Raw genomic sequence first — 23,383 nt, forward strand, 5'->3', positions numbered from 1 at the left:
CGGTGAAACGGGGGCAACCTTTTTTTGATCCTTATTCGGAAGGATTTCGTTGACTATCTTCGTGTTAATCCCTAGGTTTAACTAGAAAGGATTGAAGGTAGTGGAGAAGGAAAGGTCAGTGCCTTTAAGCCGTTCTGTTTCGTAAATTCTTCGTGGGAAGTTCGACGTCGGGGATCGAAGCAAGTGACGTGAAAGAGAACCTAAATCGTCCTATAAAGTCTCTCCTTTTAAATGGACTGTGAGCATATCGAACTTTTGGCAATACCACTTTTAAGAACTGTTTTGGAATATCACTTTAAGAACTGTTTGGGCTGCCGCTCAGCAGCTGTTTCCGGTTATGGTAGTGTTTGTTTACTTTTGGGGGGTTTGTTTTCTGTGTTTAATAAACGTGTTGTTTGTTATAAGAAACCCTTGCCGAACTCATATATTTATTGTTGCCTGAATACGTAACAATACAAAGATAGGTGGAGGAGTGGGTAGTGTTGAGGAAACAGATAGCCTGCAAAGAGACTTAGATAGTTTAGGGGAATGGGCAAAGAAGTAGAAAATGAAATACACTGTTGGGAAGTGTATGGTCATGCACTTTGGTGGAAGAAATAAATGGGTAGACTATTATTTTGACGGGGAGAGAATTCAAAATGCAGAGATGAAAAGGGACTTGAGAGTCCTTGTGCAGGATACCCTAAAGTTAAAGTTTAACCTCCAGGTTGAGTCAGTGGTGAAGGCGGTGAATGCATAGTTAGCATTCAGTTCTAGAGGTATAGAATATAAGAGCAGGGATGTGATGTTGAGGCTCTATAAGGCACTCATGAGACCACACTTGGGAGTATTGCGTGCCGTTTTGGGCTCCTTCTTTTAGAAAGCATATACTGACATTGCAGAAGGTTCAGAGAAGATTCATGAGAATGATTCCAGAATGTCTGACAGCTCTTGGGCTGTATTCCCCGAGTTCAGGAGAATGAGGGGGGGAAATCTCAGACACATTACAAATGTTAATAGGCCTAAACAGATTAGATATGGCAAAGTTATTTCCCATGGTAGGGGAGTCTAGGACAAGAGGGCATGACTTCAGGATTGAAGGCTGTCCATTTAGAACAGAGATGCGGAAAAATTACATTAAAGGGTGGTGAATCAGTGGAATTTGTTGCCACGAGTGGCAGTGGAGGCCAAGTCATTGGTTTATTTAAGGCAGAGATAGATAGGTTCTTGATTAGCCAGGGCATCAAAGGGTATGGGGAGAAGGCAGGGGAGTGGGGATGACCGGAAGAATTGGATCAGACTATGATTGAATGGAGGAGCCGACTCAAATGGGCCAAATGGCCTACTTCTGCTCTTATATCTTATGGTCTTATCTGACAAGAAAGTTCCTCAAAGTCAGGAGGCAATTGGTGAACTATTCATAGCATAGCCCATATAAATTTACATTACAGTCAAAGTACTTAAAATGTTCCATTGAAGGATTTTCCAAAGAAGTTAGTACAACTACATGCCAGAACCTTCAATACAAAGATCCCAGTTTCAAGCTACTTCAAGAACTTGATTTCTTTTTAATATCTTTGCTTATTCATGTTTTAAAGCTCAAAATCTTGATTCTACTACATTTTCCTGAAGATTAACAGATCTCTCCTAAACCTTGACCTTCCTAACATCATACTACAATACATTTCATTTAATCGAACTATCTCAATTTGGAAGATCTCCCCTCAGTCCTTAATGTAAAGACTACAGGAAATCTTGAGAAGTCAAATCTTTCAGTTGTGTTGTTTAATGACTAGCACCACGCTCATTACACTGTCCCTATTTATCCTTCTAACCCAATTGCACATTTAAAACTGTTGTAGTGAACCACATAGTTCACACATTTTACTTGTATGTCTCAAAAAACAAAGATTCTATAGCTTTACCAGCTCAATTTCCCCTCATCTTTTATATGTCCACATAACACCACCAAAATACACATTTTAAAAGGAAAGAATGGATGAATCTCCCTACTGCATGACAAAGCAGGATTGAACACTTGGCCATAATAGCCTGTTTGGTGGAATCTGACAACCATGACTTGAGGGAGATTACTGTTCAGTTTACCAAATTTCCCATAAAAAAAGGAAAAATTTCAATGAAACAAAAATAAATTGCAGATGCCAGAAACCCATAATTGACATGAAAAATACTCCTCAGATCAGACAGCATCCATGGCAGGAGAGAGATTCAATGGAACTGAGGTGCAGGGTGGGTTGGGGGAGGGAAACTGATAGGGCAAGTACAGCTTTGCAATTGGATAAATAATAGTAATGTATAGAGAGCAGAAACAAAATGCATCAACATTTCAAATGGATGAGCTATAGGAAAACTAGCCAGGCAATTCTGGTACAACCTGTAAGATTCAATGCACTGGGTTATAGAGTTCTGAGCTCAGTCTGACATCACTGACGCCATACAGAAAAAGCCACTGGATGCAAAGGCAAAGATTACAAGGATAGAACATGTAATGTTGATTTTTAGTTGAACAATGGCTATTTTAAAAATCTGAATGCAGCAAAAGGAAATGTGGATTGATTTTGGTAATGAAAACAGTAATCAGAATGTTTATTTTTTAAACTACTTTACTTGTCAGGTATAAATACAACTTTCTGATCAATACACCCAAAATATTTCCTAAAATGAAAATTTGAATATTATTTTTTAAATGGATTTAGACTAACAATGGTAAAATAAAGCATAGTTTTTAAAAGCAAGCACAATAACAGAAGATAACCAGGTCACTGATTATAGATTTTATGTATACTTTACTGTTTATGGTTCTACTGGTTTTGGGTATTAACACGAGTGTAGTTGAGATAGAAACATGAACAACTTCAAGATATAACTGGCCCGCAGATCACCTAATTGAATCTAGTTGTGACAGGTTTTGAATACAGAGAAGTAGGCCATGGAAACAAATCTGATTAGGTCAATTTTGGCCAAATTTTAAGCACTCAAAGCATATAGCTAATTAAGTCTTATTAAAATTGCTTCCTGACAAGCAATGAAATTTTATCCAACCATATTTAACCAAAAAGTGATGACATTTATCTGTTTCTTACCTGCTGTAATCTTGGCAACTTTTTCAGCACTCACTTTGTTTCCTTTCCCCTTTGACAAACTGTATTCTACAATGTCTCCAACTTCCAACTCATCAACATCACCCGAGAACTCACTAGGGATTGGAACATCAATGTACATAATGTTAGAAAAACGACAGCAATACCCAAGTGTTGAAATGGATACAACATAGACATCTATACCCATTTTGGGCCAAGACCAATATATCAATATAGTCAAATACTGCCCACAAGAATGAATTAAGCCAGCTGGCTTAAAAAACATTTAAATCATCCCACAATACTTGTATCCATGTTTACATGAACAAATGGTTATACACTGGTCTTAAAGTGACCATTACCTATCTACACTATTTTCAAAACTGCTGGTTAGAACTGACAGACAAACACTAAAATAAGCCGATTCAGAGGCAACTGAGAACACTAATCACTGTCAAAGTGCTTTCTAGGTTGTGCGCTGAGCCATTACAATTCAGACATACATTTCCTGTTTTATATACAACTATCCAGATCTATGGATTAAAAACAACAGCATTCCAAAAATTTCTTAGACTAATGCAAGAACATGCATCTTACTATATCATGCAGCCAAAAATTATTGCTGTATAGAGATTACTGAAGACAACATGCAGAAACATTTCCCCACGACAAACTGGCTAAAATAGCGAAAGAACAATGCAGTATAAACAGGGAAGAAAGTCACGATGTGATATTCTACTTCACTTACAATAATTTAGTTTGTAAAATTTTGTTGTTTGAACTGGAGTTCGGTGTTGGCAACTCAAATGAATCAACAGATGGGACAACCGAATTGAAAACCACCACGCTACCAGAGGTGCCATTGTAGTGTGACAGTTAGCAGGTTAATTGGTCAATGTAAATTGTCCTGTGATTAGGCAAGGATTAATAGGTGGGTTGCTGGGCTGCACAGCTCATTGAGCCAGAAGGCCTTGTCCCTTTCTGCATCTCTGAATAAAATTTAAAAAATAAGAGGCAGTATCTACTAGTAGATAGCCACTAGTATCGCTATGCTAGCAGCATCACAATGTTCAGTATGAAATAACTGGGCAGAAAACAACTTTGCAAATGTTGCTCAAGCACCAATGGAAAAACTTGCTACATCAGACACAGAGTGTCTCTCCCTCCACACCATCCCATCACACACTCCCGGGGTCAGACGCAGAGTGAATCTCCCTCCACACCATCCCATCACACACTCCCGGGGTCAGACGCAGAGTGAAACTCGCTCCACACTGTCCCATCACACAATCCTGGGATCAGACACAGAGTGTCTCTCCCTCCACACCATCCCATCACACACTCCCGGGGTCAGACGCAGAGTGAAACTCGCTCCACACTGTCCCATCACACAATCCCGGGATCAGACACAGAGTGAATCTCCCTCCACACCGTCCCATCACACACTCCCGGGGTCAGACACAGAGTGAATCTCCCTCCACACCGTCCATCACATACTCTCCGGGTCAGTCGCAGAGTGAAACTCGCTCCACACCGTCCCATCACACAATCCCGGGATCAGACGCAGAGTGAATTATTCAGTCCCCACAAATATTTTCACATTTTACTCTTCTGAAATTTAAAATATATTGAAGTAAAATTTTTTTGCACTAATGTACAATGGTGCAATACTGTGGATCACCTTACCAAGCCACCCAATTTGTTGATGTGGAAAACTGGAGGATCATCTTAATAATACCCCCTAAAGGATCTACAGTATGGCAGATTTTCAACAGACCAAACCAGGATGAAGACAAAAGAGCATTAAAGGCAAATCAGGGAAATAGAGAAGCTCATCTCAAAAGCACTTGATAGAGGCTACTGTGACACCAACAGTCACTGAGTGAACTGCAGAAGTCAGTGGCTGCAACTGGAGATGAAGTTCTTGCACAAAAAAGGCTAGATACTTTACTGATCCCAAAAGAAATTACACTGTCACAGTAGCATTACAAGTGCACAGATATACACATATTGGAAGGGAGGAATAAAAAATAAGTTACCTTAAAAATAAGATGTCAAGATTTACAAGTCAAAGATTAAAGATCTAAAAGACTTCCAGTTCACACTGATAAGATGGTGTTGCAGTTACTGTTTTATACAGTAACGGTGCAAATCCCATTGCCCAGATAGGAATGATGATAGTATTGCACACTGTCTGCAGCAGCAAGGTGTGGTAAATGGAGCTCTGGGAAACAGAGGTTAATAACAGTCATCAATTCCCTAGCTTTTGGCTGATTCATTATAGGGCCTAACGGCCAAGGGTAAAAATGACGGAGCAGTGTAGTTGTCTTAAGCCTATTACTGCAAGTGCTCCCCTGTTCAGCCAGGGTGGGATGCAGAGGGTGAGAAACATTATCCAGAACTGCTAGGATTTTCTGAAGGGTCCTTTGTTCTGCCACAGCCTCCACTATGTCAAGTCTTCTATAATAACAGAGCCAGCCTTTCTAATCAGTTTATTGATCCTGTTGTCATTCTCCATCTTTGCAGCATATGAAGTAGGTCGCGTTTCTAGCGGCCCTCTCTCTCCAATATATTTTATATCCCACTAACAGATCCCTTTTAGTTCTAAAGACTTACTACTTCTACTGAAGGATTTATTATTTCTACTGAAGGATTTTACGACTTAATTACAATGGCCGAAAAAAGTCGTTCTGGTATTAAGAAGCGGTAAGACTCTCCCCGAAATGGAGCAAACGGAACAAACCAAGAACCTGTTACACTAGCGGGAATATTTTCTTCAATACAAGACATGAAGTCGGAATTCGGATCACTTGATATAAAAATTGATAAGCTGACCGGTTCAAATGGGAAGCTCAAAAAAGCTATTTCTACGATTCAAGACTCGCTGAAAAACTTGGATTCTCAACTTCAAACACTTCAGCAGACCACAACCCGAATCGAGAGCGAGTGTGATTTATTCGAGCAAACTATTAAAGATCAGGGAATGAAGATCTCTTCAATGGAAAAGAAAGTCAATGAAATTACCTCAGAACTATCTAAAACAAAGAAAAGAATGGTTGATTTAGAGAGTCGGAGGAATTTGTGTATTCTGGGACTGCCTGAAAATACTGAAGCTGGCGATCTGTTAAAATTCTTTTCAGATATGCTGTATTCATTTTTCAATGGGACCCTCGAAGCTAGCCCCTTAATCGACAGAGCTCACACAATTCCATTCTCTCGGCGTTCAGCCGAATTACATCCTCGAGCAGTTGTACTTTCTTTGCATTATTACACGACTAAAGAAGCTATTCTTCGAGAAGCCAGAAAGAAACGGAAATTACTCTTTAATTCAACACACATTCGTATAGTTGAAGATTATCCCCCCTGAAATCTTTGCCGAAAAAAATAGAGAAGTTATGAGTGAAATATATAAATTAGATTGAAACCCCTCCCTTCGCTTTCCAGCAAAGCTGAAAATTTTTCCTGAAAAATCTCAACCATTGAGAATCTACTCTCCTCAGGAGGGATGGGAGTATATTAAAAACTTTAAAGTTAAGCCTACTGAATAAAATATTAAAGTTACATCAATTATTCAAAAGCCAATTTTGAAGTATCTGCTGTATGAGTTGTTTATGGAGCTTTTGAGTTAAGTACATGTTATACCTTTTCACTCTCTGGTATGGTTCGTGGTCGATTTAATTTTTTTTTTACCTTACTAATAATTAATACATATATAACTGTTTTGTAGGGAACCTTTATAGTATTGTACTTTAGTGGTCCGTGTAAGACCTGTTGTGTATTAATCTTTTTATTTGTTTCAATATAGTTTTAGGTCTGTTATATACATATTCATTTATTTTTATTTTTCAAAATAAAGAATATTCTTTGTAACATTATTTGCTCGGATTTCTTTCTTTTGATGTGTTTAAGCTACTTTAGCTGATTCTAAGATGGCTGTTGTTGATTGTTTCTACTAATATCAGACACAACATTATAATAGTTGAATTCTGTTTGTGCCTTTTATTATGGCTATTTTCCGTGGGATTTTTGCTTTTTTTAAAAAAATATATATATGGAGCTGCAAGTTGGAGAACAGGGTCAAAGGTGATTAGTTAGCATGGGACCAGCTTATTGGTTCCTTCCTTTCTATCTATTGCGCAGGGGGGGGGGGGAGTGGGGAGGGGTCTATTAGAGTAGGTTTTTCTTCTTGATTGGGCAGTTCTTTTGATGGATTTCACTTTCGTAAATGCGTCACTCCTTCTGGTTGTACCCATGCCTTTTGGTTTAATCTGTACTTGCGTAACATTTCTTTTATATAATATTAAACTCAATTTTAAACATGGATGTTAATAAAATTAATATATCTTGGAATTGGAACAGTGTCAATCATCCCATTCAGCGTAAAAAGATTTTTAAGAAATTAAAAACACAATGCTGATATTTTTGCACAAGAAAATCATATACGAAAACAGGATGGGGATAGATTTTTGCGCTTTTGGAAAGGTCCTCTTTTTCATTCACTGTCAGATAGTAAAACAAGAGACGTTTCTATATTTCTTAGTCCCAAAACCCCTTTTGTACACTTTAATACTACTACTGATTTGGTTGGAAGATATTTAATTGTTACTGGTTTATTATGCAAGCAAAAAGGTAGCTCTGGTGTGTGTATACACACCTAATGTAGATAATTCTGATTTTTCTTAAAGAAACTTTTTTCAGTTACCGAATCTCAATGAATATAAGCTGATCATGGGTGGTGACTTTAACTGTAGCTTAAATCTGGCGATTGACAGGTCATCAACCAATTCATCACTTCCTAATAAAGCGGCAGCTTGTATTAACTCTTTTATTAGAATATGGCCTTGTCGATATTTGGAGACATAAACACCCCAATGATAAAGATTTCTCCTTTTCTCCCCCACATGTCCATCACAAATATTCCCGAATTGATTACTTTTTTAAAAAGATACACGTCTGTTAAACTCCGTTGTTGAATGTACGTATGACATGATTGCACTTTCAGATCATGCGCCTTTAAAGTTAACCCTTAAGCTCCCGGATAGATTTTTGAAAATCTCAGTGGAGATTGAACCCCGTTTTGTTACAGGATCCAGCTTTTGTTAATTTTATTAAGGAGCAAATTTCTATATTTTTTGAATTTAATACAACTGAAGGAATGTCAAATCTGGTTATATGGGACACAGTGAAATCTCTTCTTAGGGGACAGATAATCTCATTCAGCAGCCTTGAGAAAGAAAACTAATGCAGAATTGTCAGTGCTTATTAATAAAATTAAACAGATAGATAAAGTGTATTCAGTTAAACCTACTGAAGACCTATATAAAGAAAGGGTCGAACTTCAATCACAGTATGATTTACTTCTGACCTTTCCCATTGAACAGCAAATTTTAAAATCTAAAAGTTTATTTTATATACATGGGGAAAAATCTGCTAAACTTTTAGTGGGTCAGTTAAAGGCTGGGATGGTAAGAAGACAAATTTTAAAAATTCGCCGACCAGATAGAACAGAAACTTTAGATCCTTATGAAATTAATAAGATATTTATAGACTTTTATTCTAATCATTATAAATCTGAATTCTCTGACAGTAATATCACTATGAATAGATTTTTGCAAAGGTTGAACATACCACAAATTTTGATTCAAGATACTGATATGTTAGATGCACCTATTAAACAAAAGGAGATAGCCAAGGCTATATCCTCTATGCAATTAGGTAAAGCTCCGGAAACTGATGGTTATACGGTAGAATTTTATAAGACCTTTCACGAAACGCTTATACCACATCTTCAGCAAACGTTCACTGATTCTACATCTTCTGGGAACCTTCCTAAAACTTTTTATGAAGCACTAATTTCATTGATTCCAAAAACAGGGAAAGACCCACTGGAATGTGTATCCTATAGACCTATTTCTTTACTGAATGTAGATTTTAAAATCCTAAGATTCTAGCAAATAGGCTTGAGAGTATCTTGCCTAATGTTATCTCAAACGATCAAACAGGATTTATTAAAAATAGGTACTCACATTTTAATATTTGAAGATGATTAAATATCATTTATTCCTCCTCAACCAAAGAATCTGAATGTATTGAATCTTTGGATGCAGAGAAAGCCTTTGATAGGGTGGAGTGGCCTTATCTATTTCAGGTTTTGAAGAGGTTCAATTTTGGTCCAGGATTTATCTCCTGGATAATCTCCTGGCTGCGGTTCTCACTAATAACCAAAAGTCTCCTTACTTTAGATTTAATAGAGATACCCGTCAGGGCTGTCCCCTTAGCCCTTTATTATTTAATTTGGCTTTAGAACCACTTGCTATTGCTCTTAGGGATTCTAATTCTGTGCAGAGTATTAGGAGAGGGGATAAATTACATAAAGTTTCGTTATACGAGGATGATTTATTAGTTTACATTTCAAATCCTAAGAAATCTATTCCTATGTTATCTATATTTATGGAATTTGGTGCTTTTTCTGGATATAAAAGTGAATTATTTCCTATTAAAAGTGAATTATTTCCTATTAATTAAGTGAATTATTTCCTATTAATAATTATTTTGATTATTAAGATCAAATACCTTTTAATATTGCCAAAAACCATTTTACTTACCTTGGCATCAAAATTACAAAAAATTTTAAAGACCTATATAGGTATAATTTCTTCCCTTTAGTTGAATATAATCAACAGGTGCTTTCTAAATGGTCACCTATGTCGATGTCATTGATAGGTCGAATAAATGCTATAAAAATGGTTATTCTACCGAAATTTTTATATATATTTCAAGCAGTTCCCTCTTTTGTTCCAAAAACATTTTTTGATAAAATAGACTCTCTGATTTTGTCTTATGTTTGGAATAATAAAAGCTCCAGAGTAAATAAACTTTTATTGCAAAAATGGAGGATTGGCTTTACCAAACTTTAGATTTTATTATTGGGCAATTAATATTACTTTTTGGATTTATGATATAGACGACCAAGATCGCCCTTCATGGTTACAGCTGGAGGAAAATTCAGTAGTGGGGTTTTCTTTAGCTTCTTTATTAGGAGCTCCTCTTCCTTTTTCGTTCTCCAGAATAGGTAAACAAGCTCTTAACCCTATTGTTAAACATACTTTAAAAATTTGGTTTCAATTTCGTAGATTTTTTGAATTAAATCATTTTTTTACTTTCTAGTAATATTTATTCTAATTTCTTTTTTAAACCATCAACTTTGGATAAGGCTTTTCTAACATGGAAAATTAAGGGAATAAAAACTTTTTTAGATTTGTTTTTACAAGGCTGTTTAATGTCTTTTTCACAGTTAATGGATAAATATGATATCTCCAATACATATTTTTTCAGCTATTTACAGGTTAGGAATTTCTTACGTGATTTTTTTTTAACCAAATTACCACTTGATCTACTCTTCAAATTTGGCTTATGTTATTTTTCAGTTTAAACCTTTATAAAAACGATTAATAGCTATCATTTATAAACAGTTAATGAATGCTTGCACATCACCTAATGATAGGTTTTCAACACTCCTGGGAAGTAGAACTTTAACATTCACTCTCAGATAACCAATGGAGTAAAATTTATTATTTAGTTAATAATTCATCTATCTGTGCACGCCATATTTTAATTCAGTTTAAGATAGTACATAGGGCCATATGTCCAAAGATAAATTGGCACATATTTTTCCTAATATATGCCCTATTTGTGATAGATGTAATGTAGAAGTGGCTACTCTAACCCATATGCTTTGGTCATGTGTAAGTTTAAATAATTTTTGGAGGAATGTGTTTGGAATATTATCTAAAGTTATAGATATGAATGTTCAACCTAATCCACAAAGCAATTTTTGGGATTTTCCCAGAGGAAGCAAGCAAAGTGTCTGCCTCCGCTCAACATGTGATAGCTTTTTCAACTTTACTGGCTAGGAGAGCTATTTTGCTACACTGGAAAGAATCTAACTCGCCCACTGTTTTCTACTGGCTCTCCTCCATCATGTCATGTTTAAGCTTGGAGAAAATTAGAAGCTGGATATTTGATACATATTTTGATTTTGAACAAGTCTGGCGACCCTTTATTCAATATTTTCACATGATTTAATTTATCTTTATTTATTTTTATTTATTCTCTTTGGAGAGTATCCTTGTCCATGATGGTTCAGAGATGACTGGAAGGAAGTGGTTTCTCTCTCTTTCTTTTTTATGTTTATCCTCATTTGAACTGCCCAATCTTTTCTTTTTCTTTCTTTTTTTTCCCTTCTCTTTTTTGTTTTAGTTTAGTTAGTGGTGTTTTTCTTTCTCTATCAATAAAATTTCCAACTTTTTTTACAATTGCTATGAGGAGTTGCAATTTCTCTCTGACCATTGTATATATAACAGCATAATATATTATCAATGAGTTTGATATTATATGCTTTTTGTCTTTAATATTGCTGTTTATATATCTTTTATATTATCTACTTGTTAAATTCCTTTCAATTTGTATTTGTATATTCTTTATTTGAAAATCAATAAAAAGATTGAAAAATGAAATGATTGTCTATTATCTATTAGGGACTGGGTATTGATAGTGAATGATCAGCCATGATCTCAGAATGGCAGTGCAGACTCGAGGGGCCGAATGGTCTACTTCAGCACCTATTGTCTATTGAATGATCCTGTTGGCAACATCGTGTTGATGCCGTTGCCCCGGCATACCACCGCATGGAAGACTGGACTGCAACGAACATGTGAAGGAGACACCTGCTTTCTCCAAAGGACCTCAGTGACTCTGGCCTTTCTTGAACACAGCTCCACTCAAGTCTGAAACAAAGACATATCCTTGCCCATAAAAACTTTGCGAAGTGTCACTTAGAAGATACAATAACGATGTTGGATCAGACTGAAGTGGAACTTTCTGGCCTCAACACTAGGTGGTACATGTGGCATGTCTAATACTGTCCACCAGCCAGGTAACACCAGCCCCAAGGCTTGATGGAGGCATTGAACTATCAATCCTGATCAGATTTACAGTCCTTGCTGCTGGAAAGCATCCCCATAGTATCATACTTTGCAGCAGTGAGGACTGTAAATCTGATCAGGATTAATAGAAAGATGAATGCTAAATATAGAGATTGTGGATAAAGGCCTGTTGACCTCTGCCAGAAGCTTAAACCGGGGAGGAAGTTAGTCCTTATGCAGGATAAGGACCCAAAGCACACTGCCTGAGAAACCATGAGTGTCTTCAAATGAAGAGAACTGAAGTCCTTGAGTGGCCCAGTATCCTGATCTTAACCCAATCGATCATCTTTGGCAAGACCTCAAAATTGTTATCCACAGCTGCTCCCCACCTAACATGGCACAGCTTGAGCAATTTTGCAAGGAGGAATGTGCAAATTATACTCGTTCACATTGTGCAAAACTAACAGAGACTCATACAAAAAGGCCACTGGCTGTAATAGGCTGAGAGATGGGCAGAGAGGGATAAATACTTTTGAACTGCTGACATTGCAGTTTTTCATGCTTCATAGTTGTCCCTGTCTTTTGGGCTCTTCCGTGAAAACGGAGCATGAGATTCACAAATAAAACTTCAGTTAAATTGATCAAAATCCCTGGTTGTAATACTAATTATTGTAGGAGTTGGGGATGAATAGTTTTAACAAGGCACTTATACCCTTTGTGGAGGATCTGCTATCATTTCTTGGAGATATTCTGAAGGGAAAAATAGTTACCCAAGTTTGAAAATGGAAACAAATAGTGGAAATAAAAAATATTGTATCAAGTAGGTCATTTTATGCTCCAGATGTGCACAAAGGGATGAAATGCCTATTTACATTTTGATTTCTATACATCTTTGGTAATCAACTGTGTGCCTTGGTTTGGTTAAAAAAAGGTTCAAAATTTATGCAGGGAAAAGAGGTTTAACATTTGCATGGGTCTAAGATAGAGTAAAACTGATTCACCAATGCTGTTGCTTTGACATTGATAGTTAAACATCCAATGTCAACTAAAACAATAAGCTCAGTATCAGCAATACCACATTTTAAATTATATGCATGTAGCTTTGACAAGGTTAACCATGCACTTTGCAACATCCTGTCCAGGAAGATTTTCACTTCTAAACAGGAAGTCATTTCAGATTTGAACACAAGTCAGATTAAGCTCAAATTAGGCTGATGTTCCAATTTACAGGTAGGATGATAAAGACCCAATTTTAAAAAAAATCTGGTTTGCTTCCAACGATACCAGTCTCAATATACTTAGCCAAGTTGTGCTTAAATCCTATAGTCTACTGTTCCTCAACAAGTACTTCATCACTGTTAAGAGCTGTCTCAAACAGGATTAGAACAAAACAAATTCAACACCCATATGAATGAGATTGTAGTTGCACAATGATATGGCAAAGTCAATGCTCCCATTTTCAAATCATGAAATAGCCAGCAATTACTTTTCAGGTGAAGCACAAACTTTCCATTTCATGTCCTGCTTGGTCACAATGTGGTCTTCAGCATTCCATATTGAAGCTTTGCTCAGAACCGACAATGCAATCCACATTTAATATTAACACATTATTTCTTTCTCCACTGGATTTTCCTTCAGGCTTTTCCCCCCAGCAACTGTTCTGATATGCATTTCACAGCTTTAACTTGTAACTGTCTTACATTCAACGAAACATTCGAATTACCTGGCCAATTATGGCCTCAGTCCTTCATAAATATTCCCCTTACCCTATTATATCCCTCTTGCAAGTAAAAACGAACTTTTATTATTCTGATGAAGAATCCACATCTGGAAGTGATAACCATTTTATTCCATTGATGCCAGTTTCTAACACAGTTTTTATTTGTATTCAATGTTGTTTGGCTTTGCTAAACAGCTTTTAAAGTAAAAAAAAGCCACCATTCCTTCCACCCCCCCACACACAGATGCATTGCTTAGAATACAAGACATCCCTGAAACTTAACCACACTGGTGTTCACTCTCAGTACACTTTTGCATTTACTTTTTGCAGTCCTGCAGGAGCAATCAAGCTGTCCCCACGCAGCCTGAGCAGTCTCACATGGGTGAACAACTCTCGTGGTAACAGAGACCTCAAACACCAAAACTCTGTCCAGGACCATCCTGATGGCCTTTATTCAGCCCACTATCATCTTTACAAGCTGCCTTAATTAGGGATTTCAAAACTGTTCAAACAGATTTGAATCAAAATGTAAATACTATTATAGTGCTTTAATTTAAGCTAAATGTAAAGACAAGGCATGCATCTTTTCTATCAAGAGCGAGCAGCCCTTTAGGCTATACTATGTACACCAGTTGCGGCTGGCATGAAATTTAAAGGTCAGGTATAAAATGAGTCTGGCACATTGGTTGAATACATCTCTACAATGCACTAAACAATGCAATCCTGTGTTACCAACAGGAGTTCTTCATTTAGTTAGATCTATCACAGTAGATCATAAGACTGCAAGATACAGAAGCAGACTTAGGCTATTTGCCCCAGAGTCTGCCCCACCATTCCATCATGCTGACTTTCCCTCTCAAGCCCATTCTCCTGCCTTTTCCCTAAGACACCTTACTAATCAAGAACTTACCAACCACTTTAAATATACCCAATAACTTGGCTTCCTTAACTTGGCAATGAATTCCACAGATTCACCACCCTGGCTAAAGATATTACTTATCTGTTGTAAAGAGACATCCTTCTAACCTAAACTCTCTCACAAGTGACCAAATCCTGGTTTCCAAATTTCCCATTAATGCAAATCTGAAAACACCCAGTTTCAAAAATAACAATAAAGTGCAACACTAGAAATATTACAAAATAAAATATGCAAATATTTTAGCAAAATACACGCCCAATGTAAACACAAGTTTGCTGAGAAAAGGTGATACTTAAAGCATTTTATGAAAAGCAAGCGTCATGGTCTGTAAATGCAGTGCAAGCGTCAAATATGTTGCTCACCTGTAGTGAAAGAAAATTTCTTGATCATGTTGAGAAGTTTCGATGAAACCAAAATTATCTTTCAATGCTGCCACATATCCTACAAGTCTCTTAGCACTGGGGTTACGATTTAGAATTTTGATTGATACTGCACTCTGTAGACCAGTTCTTTTAACTTCACAAATGCTAAATTCAATCTATGAAGGATTAGAGACAAGAACTACTTTAAGCAAGTAGTAATTAAATTGACAATCAATGCCCATTTAACAAACTATCTGTACAAATCTAGCACAGAAGGGCACAGAACTGCAATAGGTCGAAAAGAAACTTAGTGAGTTAACAATTTATTTAGCTGTTAGCTCATTTCACAAGTAATGCTAATGAATAATTGATCACTGACACTCTAGTTAAGTGAGTGAAACTACCTTTCAAGCAACACTAAATTGCAATAATACATCACTTAATCTTTTTATAACAAACATTGAGCAGCACCAGTCCACTTAAATTGGATGAGGCCTAAATTTCCCCACATCAGATGACAGTTCGACCATTTGAAGAGGATTGTGTTCCAAGTAGAGCAGACATTCCTATTCCTAATCACATATCAATTTACCATCAATTGCTAAATATATGCAGCTACTCCATACAGGAGACAATTCAAATAGTATTCAATGTTTCATTTTAACAATGCCAAGTAGGTACGTGCATATTTACAAGTGAGGGCATCCAAAGACAGAAATTCCTCAGAGGGAAGCATGCAGTGGATGAACACAAGCTTTAAGCTAAAACATAACACATGGATTCAGTTTTCAAACTTATCTTTTACTATTACCCCGTATTATAAGGTAATACATCAGCAATACCCTTCATTCAGCCAAACACTGAATACTGTGGGACTGCACTGCTCCATTCATTGAGAGAACCATAAGCTGAAAACTTCAGTTGGAACTACTGTTACAAACCCTCCAATGATAAAATGCCCCAACAATGATAAAATGGGCAGGTGTTATGTGTACTGTGCAGAGGGAAAGTATAGTCATCCTAGTCCTTGCTTTATTCCCCACCTGCCTCTACATCCAATACACCTTTTTATCATAACTGCACATAGCAACAAAAACCTTCCACCAGCCATCCATTTCTCACTACTTACCTTCCCAATTTTCCCCTAGGAACACGAGGTGTAACACTCCTTGTTACACCTCCAGCCTCACCACCACGACGCAAACAATGCTTTCAGGTGTACTGGAGATTCATGTGCACCTGCTCCAAACTGTTCATTGCATTCAGTGCTCCTGATACGGCTTCTTCTACATCAACAGGATCAAGGTCAGATAATCTGCAGAGTGCCCACACTGTCTGTAATGGACAACCCAAACTATAGGAAGAACACTTCATCTGGGTGCCTACAACCATGTGGTATGAACACTCAATTTTCCAAATTTCAGGTAAATCTTATTGCGTTCTTTGAGGGCAAGTGCAGAGCACACCAGCAGGATACAACCGAGCTTTCTTGACAATCCTGGTTGTACAGTACATGGCCTCCTCCCATGTGGGAGTGGCTAACTCAATGACATAGGAATAGCACTCAACTCTCACTCTGGTTCTCTTCGCCTACCACTCCCCCACTGCTCAGTCCTGATGCAGGGTTTCAACCTGAAATGTTGACGATTCCTTCCTCTTCACCCCTTGCTCCTTGATTATGGTTCTCTAGCAGATTGTAGCATTATGAATATCATGTCTGTCATCCAAACTCAGTTGCAGTGAATTGGATATTTGGACCTGTATTATTTATCAATGAAGAGGAATACAAATTTTCAATTTATCCTATTTTTAAGACAGACTTAAGAGAAAAGGGAATTGGAGAATAGGGCTGTCTATCTATTACATTCTCACTAGCAAGATTGTAGAAGAATGCATCAGTAATATGAGGCATAGTGGATTAGAAATTGAGATCTGCACTGCAATCAAAATCTTACTTCACTCTCCCAAAGTGCAATCAAGACAATTTCCTACATAAATATTACTGGACTCAGACTTGTAAACATACTAATTCTGCAATAACTGCATTTTCAAAAATGTGCAGGAAGGTGTGCACCAATATCTGTATTAAAGACAGAGTTTCGAAGTGTTATACATCCTGCCACAATACACAATGAGAACACCCATTAGGAACATACAACTTGCTTGTAGTAGTTACAGCTCTAGACAACATAGCCAAAGCTAAAATTGTTTTTAAATCTAATCCTACAGGACAAAAAGTTATTGACAACCAACTCTGCTGTTCTCAACTATAGCCACATGGTGGCTCTGCATCTGCTCAATTTAAATGGAGGCAAAATGAACCTGAAAATAGACAAACATCATTATCAAGAGCTTGTTAGTAGTAAAGAGCCCCCTTTTTATTAATCAGTATTATCACAATGTCTACTCAAAACAATTCTTAGAGAGGGGTGGGGGATAGGAACAATTATTCATTGACAGGAAACTGAACTCGCAACAAGTGGCAAAAGCTACTTCATGATTTGTTTCCTGATGTTGCAAAGCTCTTATCAACATGTCAAATGTGATGGGAAAGAGTGCAGCTTCAACAAGCTGAATCCAATCTAGGGAAAAGTGCACTGCCATAAAAACCTGAAGGGCAGTAAGCACATGGGAAACTTCAAAGATCACACACTGCCAACTGGCAAATAGCCAAGATTTATTGATTCTCAAAGAATGTATAAATTATACAACCTTGAGATATGCTTGCTCACAGGTAGCCACTTTCCTTGAGCATACAAATTGTGTTGGTACCTTTGCCATACTGACAGCAACTGCTCAAAGCGGTGGCAAGCCACTACTGTCAAGGACATCCAGGACTGAAGATCAGAAAATGCTAAATGAATCCCACATTTTGTAAGCTACTATTGAATATGCTTCCACACTTCTCACCAGCCCACTCCACCTCCCAATTCCCTGGATTGGCAGTTATTCCAGAGTCTTCAAACCATACAATCTCAAATCCCCATGTGCCAATTCTTAATAAGTGATTTCTCAAAATATTTTATTATAACTGTATGGAAGGAAGAATTTGTTTTATGGTTAGTTTAACTTGTAGCAAACAAATTCTACAATAAAGCACCTTTAACTCTGCATAAATATTTTCTCAGTGATGACTGGACTAAGGTATAATGAGACTAAAATCTGGTTTCCTATTAAATCTTAAGAGCTGTCATTTTAATCTGACTAGCAAAGGTAATATTAACTGTAAAAAAAAGTTTCATTTACCTTATCACCAAGCTGTGGAATTGCACACCCTTCCAGTTCCTTTATATGGTATGGTACAGTCATTCTTATCCCAGCTTCATCATATGCAATTACTCCCTCTTCACAATCCTGTAGAACGACAACAGAAAAACTTCAGCAACAATGGACAGCTCACAGATAACACATTATCCAGACTGTTAGCATTAGCCTTTATGATTAGATTCTTAAAAAATAACAACTCCCATTAAATACACCATGTCAAAAAATCCACATAAAAAAAATTATTTTGCCACTTTGACATGGTGCTGAAAAATTTCCTCAGTAACAGCACATAGGGAAAGACATGTCCTTGCTATATATGTCCTATATAGATATGTCCTTGCATACACATCTCTGAAAGTGAATATACAACAAGGAATAGTGCCAATGGCACAATGGCTTGCACTACGAAGAATTTGAACACTAGAGTACAAGATTTCTTGATCCAATTACACAGGGTCTTGCAAAAAAAGATCTTGAAATGAACAAATCTTGTATATCCCTTTTAAAGACAGACAAGTAAAGGGATGTAGGGAAAGGCTTACCAGATTGATTCCTGGGATTGCATGGGACACTGGGTCAAAATACTGACGTGGGTTGCCAACGAAGCAGAGTTTCTGTATTATACTGAATCAAGAACGAGGAGCAATTCCACTGAATTGTACAAAATTCTCACAAGGCATTTAGGAAAGATGCATGGATGTTGAAATCACTAGTGTGTAGGAAGAGTGGCAGTCCGTTTTGAAAGTGGTCAAGATGGAGATGAGACATTTCTTCTGGCAGAGGATGGTGTTTCTTTGTAATTGTCTACCCTGTATGGCTGTGAGGTCTCTGCAAAGAAATGCATTTATTTCTTGATATCAAGTGGGGGGGAATACTGGAGGAAAACAACTACAGTAGACAAATCAGCCATGACCTTGATCTGGGCCTTTGTATCTGTTCTATTTCTATTCCTAATTATGTGAATCAGGATGGGAGAAACTTATGAAGCCAGCATGGTGTGTTGCTTACCAATGCTAGGTAAAGGATGTCTCAAGAGTGGCTGGAGAATATTCTCAAGAGGGGGGATGAGCAGCCAGAGATAGTGATGCACATTGGCATCAATGACATAGGTAGAAAGGGGGAAAAGAGATTCTGCACAATGAGCATATGGAGTTAGAGAAGAGCAGGATTGCCAAAGACAATCACTGAAAATTATTCCCAGAGCCATGAATAGTCGGGGGGGGGGGGGGGTGTGGTTGGGGAGGAGTGGGCTGATATAACAGATGAATGAGTGGTTGAGGAACTGATCCAAAAATCTGAAATCCTGCACCATTGGGATCTCTTCTGGGGAAGGTATGACTTCAACAAAAAGGACTGGCTACACCTGAAACTGAGGGGAAACAACATTGTTGCTAGGTTTGCTAGAGCTCTTGGGCAGGATTTAAGATAATTTGACAGAGGAAATGGAAACCTAAGTGATAGGGCTGAGGTTGAGGCAGTTGTTATACAGTGTTGTAAGACTGAGCAAGGACAAGCAGATGATGGGGCAAAGTTTCAGTCAGTGTAAAAGGTGTCAAAATAAAAAAAGGATGATGAATACAGGACTGAAGGTTTTATATTTGAATGCACATAGTATTTAGAATAAGGCAAAATAGGGCAGTATCTGTTGCGCAGGTAGAGATTGGTAGGTATGATATTGTGGGCATCAGAATCATGAATGTTAAACTGCCAAGTATACACACTATAACAAAAGGACAGGCAGGGTAGGCAGAGGGTAAGGTGGCACTGTTAGTTTAAAAAAAACTTTACAAAGAGGTGATAAAGGATCAGAAGATGTAGAATCCATGTGGGTAGATTTAAGGAACTGTAAGGGCATAAAGACATTGTTAGGAGTAATATACAGGTTTCTGAGCAGTTACCAGGATGTGGGATAGAAATTACCATGGGAGATGGAAAAGGCAAATTAAAAAGGGCAAATTTGTGATAGCCATGGGGAAGTTGATTGGAAGGGGACACTAGTAGGCATAACGGCAAACCGCAATGGCTGGAGTTTCTGGGGGCAATTCAGAAGGCTCAGGATAGAAGCATTCAAAGTGAAGTATTCCAAAAGGAGGATGACACAACTGACTTACAAGTCAAAGGCAGCACAAGAGCATCAAGGGCATGTAACTTGCAAAAATTCATGGGAAGTTAGAAAATTGGGAAGCATTAAAAATTGCAGAAGGCAACTAGAAGCCATAATGAGAGAAGAAATTTGAAGGTAAGCTAGATAATATTAAAGGGGATACTAAAAGATTTTTCAGACATACAAACAGCAAGTGAGAGTAGATCAGGGGTCGGCAACCTTTACCACTGAAAGAGCCATATGGACCCATTTCCCACAGAAAAGAAAACACTGGGAGCCACAAAACCCGTTTGACATTTAAAATGAAATAACACTGCATACAATGGTTTTTTTGCCTTTATGCTATGTATAAACAAACTATAATGTGTTGCATTTATGAAATTGATGAACTCCTGCAGAGAAAACAAAATTACATTTCTGCATGCAACAAAAACATTTTGAACTCCGAAAAAAAGACGTTGGGTTGAAGGTTACTCCATAGTTAGCCTACCTTGGATCGAAAAATTAAAAGAAATCGCGCACTGGCGGGTGTCAGGCATTGGCAGTGGTGACGTATATTAATAGCGATAAAAAACACGTTGTAGTGGTGTGCTACACGCAGCACTAAAATAACGACACTGCAGTCAAAGATAACTTTATTCAAACTAAACAGCCTTGCTTTAAAGCCTCCCTCAACCCGCCCCCCGTGGGCGCGGATGCTCCAAAAGGCACGTACTCACAAACCCCCGTAGGCTAGCTCCCTTAGCCGGAACGGTGGCTAATTGTGAGCCGGTTCAGATGTGCCAGGAAATGGGGTCGCCACAACATTTTATTTAGATTATACAAGATCACCATAATCTTCAAATTTCGAATTACATTTCAAAACCTAACAAACCACGGGGAGCCGCAGCACAGAGATGAAAGAGCCGCATGCGGCTCCGGAGCCGCGGGTTGCCGACCCCTGGAGTAGATACGTGTCCACTAGAAAACAGCACAGGAGAGGTAGTAATGGGGAGGGGGGGGGGGGAGGAGAAGAGAGAAGAGACAAAAATGACAGACCACTTCACAAGCATTTTGCATCAGTATGCCAGAAATTTGAGAATGTTGGGGCTGAAGTGAGCGTAGTTGCTACTACCAAAGAGAAGGTGCTTGGGAAACAAAGGTCTGAAGGTAGCCAAGCCACTTGGACCAAATGGACAATATCCCAGGGTTCTGAAAGAGGAATTTGAAGAGATTATGGAGGCATTTTAGCAGTGATCTTTCAAGAATCACTAGATTCTGGAAGACTGGAAAACTCCAAACGTAGCTCTGCTCTTTAAGGGAGGGACACAGAAGAAAGGAAATTATAGGCCAGTTAGCTTGACTTCAGTGCTTGGAAAGATGTTGGGAGTCAATTATTAAGGATGAAGTTTTGGGGTGCTCAAGAGAACTCATGATAATACAGGCTGAAGTTGTCAGGAAATCTTGCCTGACAAATCTGCTGGAATTCTTTGAAGAAATATAACAAGCAGGATGGACAAAGGAAATCAGTGGATGTTCTTCTGTACTTGAATTTTCAGAAGACCTTTGGCAAGGTGCAGCACATGAGGCTGCTTAACAAGCTAAGAGCCCCTAGTATTACAGTAAGATACTAGCATGGAAGATTGGCTGACTTGGCAGGAGGCAAAGACAGAAATAAAGGGAGCTGGTGACTAGTGCTGCTCTGCAAGGTTCTGTGTTGGGACCAGTTCTTTTCATGTTATAAATCAATGAGTTGGATGACAGAATTGACATCTTTGTGCTAAGTTTGTAGACAATATGGAGATAGGTGGAGGGGCAGATTGTACTAAGGAAGCAGGGAGTCTGCAGAAGGACTTAGATCGGGAGAATGGCCAAAGTGGTGGCCAATTGAACATTATGTAAGGAATATCAAGTCATGCACTCTAATAGAAGGAATAAAAAAGGGGTACACCATTTTCTAAATGGGAAGAAAATTCAAAAAATCAGATGTGCAAAGAGACTTGGGAGTCCTTGAGCAGGATTCCCTGAAGGTTAACTTGCAGTTTGAGTTGGTGGCAAAGAAGGCATTGGTAATGGTAGCATTACCAATGAAGGCAATGGTAGCATTCATTTCAAGAGGACTAAAATACACGTGCAAGAATGTAATGCTGAGGATTTAAGGCACTATTCAGACTACATGGAGTACTGAGTAGTTTTGGGCCCCTTATCTAAAACAGTGGTCCCCAACCACTGGGCCGCAAAGCATGTGCTACCAGGCTGCGAGGAAATGATGAGTCAACATCTTTCCTCATTCCCTGTCATGCCCATTTGAACACACGCGAGGTCATCAGCCGCCTAAAGCCAAATTTTTTTCAGCCAATAGATCCTACCTAAAGGGGGGTGGGGGGGTGGGAGAGCCCTGTCGCACTCCTCGCTCGGTTGGTCACTCTCTCTGGACTGCGACCGCTGCGGCCCTGGTACGGAGTGCTGACATTGGAGAGGCTCCAGAGGTTTACGAGAATGATCCTGGGAATTAAAGTGGTAACATAAAAGGAACATTTGATGGCTCTGGTCCTGTACTCACTGGAGTTTAGAAGAACGAGGGAGGATCTCATTGAAATCTACTAAATAATGAAAGGCCTAGATAGAGTGTATGTGGAGAGAATGTTTCCTTTAATAGGAGAATCTAGGCCCAGAAGGCACAGCCACAGAATGTAGGGACATCCATTTGCAATAGAGATGAGGAGGAATTTCTTCAGCCACATTTGGGTGCAACTGTGGAATTTATTTGTCATGGATGGCTGTGAAAGCCAAGTCATTGAGAATTCTTAAAGTGGAGTTTGTTAAGTTCTTGATTAGACAGGATGTCAAAGGTTAAGATGAGAAGGTAGGGGAATGGAGTTACGAGGAATGATAAATCAGCCACGAGCTCAGAAAGGCTGAATGGTCTAATTCTGCTCCATTATCTTGGTGTCTAAGCACAAACAATGAAATCATTGCTACTCTTCAGACCACTGTCCTGAGTTCAAACCACTTTTATCAATAATAT

At 38.2% G+C, this 23,383-nt stretch overlaps 1 protein-coding gene across 2 annotated transcripts in view; it reads right to left on the bottom strand.

Moving 5' to 3' along the window:
* The window catches only part of csde1 (cold shock domain containing E1, RNA-binding), a 109,946-nt gene that overhangs the window by 24,367 nt on the left and 62,196 nt on the right, over nt 1-23,383 (bottom strand). For both annotated transcript variants that reach the window (XM_059972782.1, XM_059972784.1), the window contains 3 exons: nt 18,252-18,359; nt 15,006-15,181; nt 3,084-3,196 (listed from right to left, as the gene is read on the bottom strand). In XM_059972782.1, coding sequence (XP_059828765.1) covers nt 3,084-3,196; nt 15,006-15,181; nt 18,252-18,359 — 397 coding nt within the window. The remainder of the gene's footprint in view (nt 1-3,083; nt 3,197-15,005; nt 15,182-18,251; nt 18,360-23,383) is intronic.

This window comes from Hypanus sabinus, chromosome 6, assembly GCF_030144855.1.
Source record: "Hypanus sabinus isolate sHypSab1 chromosome 6, sHypSab1.hap1, whole genome shotgun sequence".
Taxonomy (NCBI): Eukaryota; Metazoa; Chordata; class Chondrichthyes; order Myliobatiformes; family Dasyatidae; genus Hypanus; species Hypanus sabinus.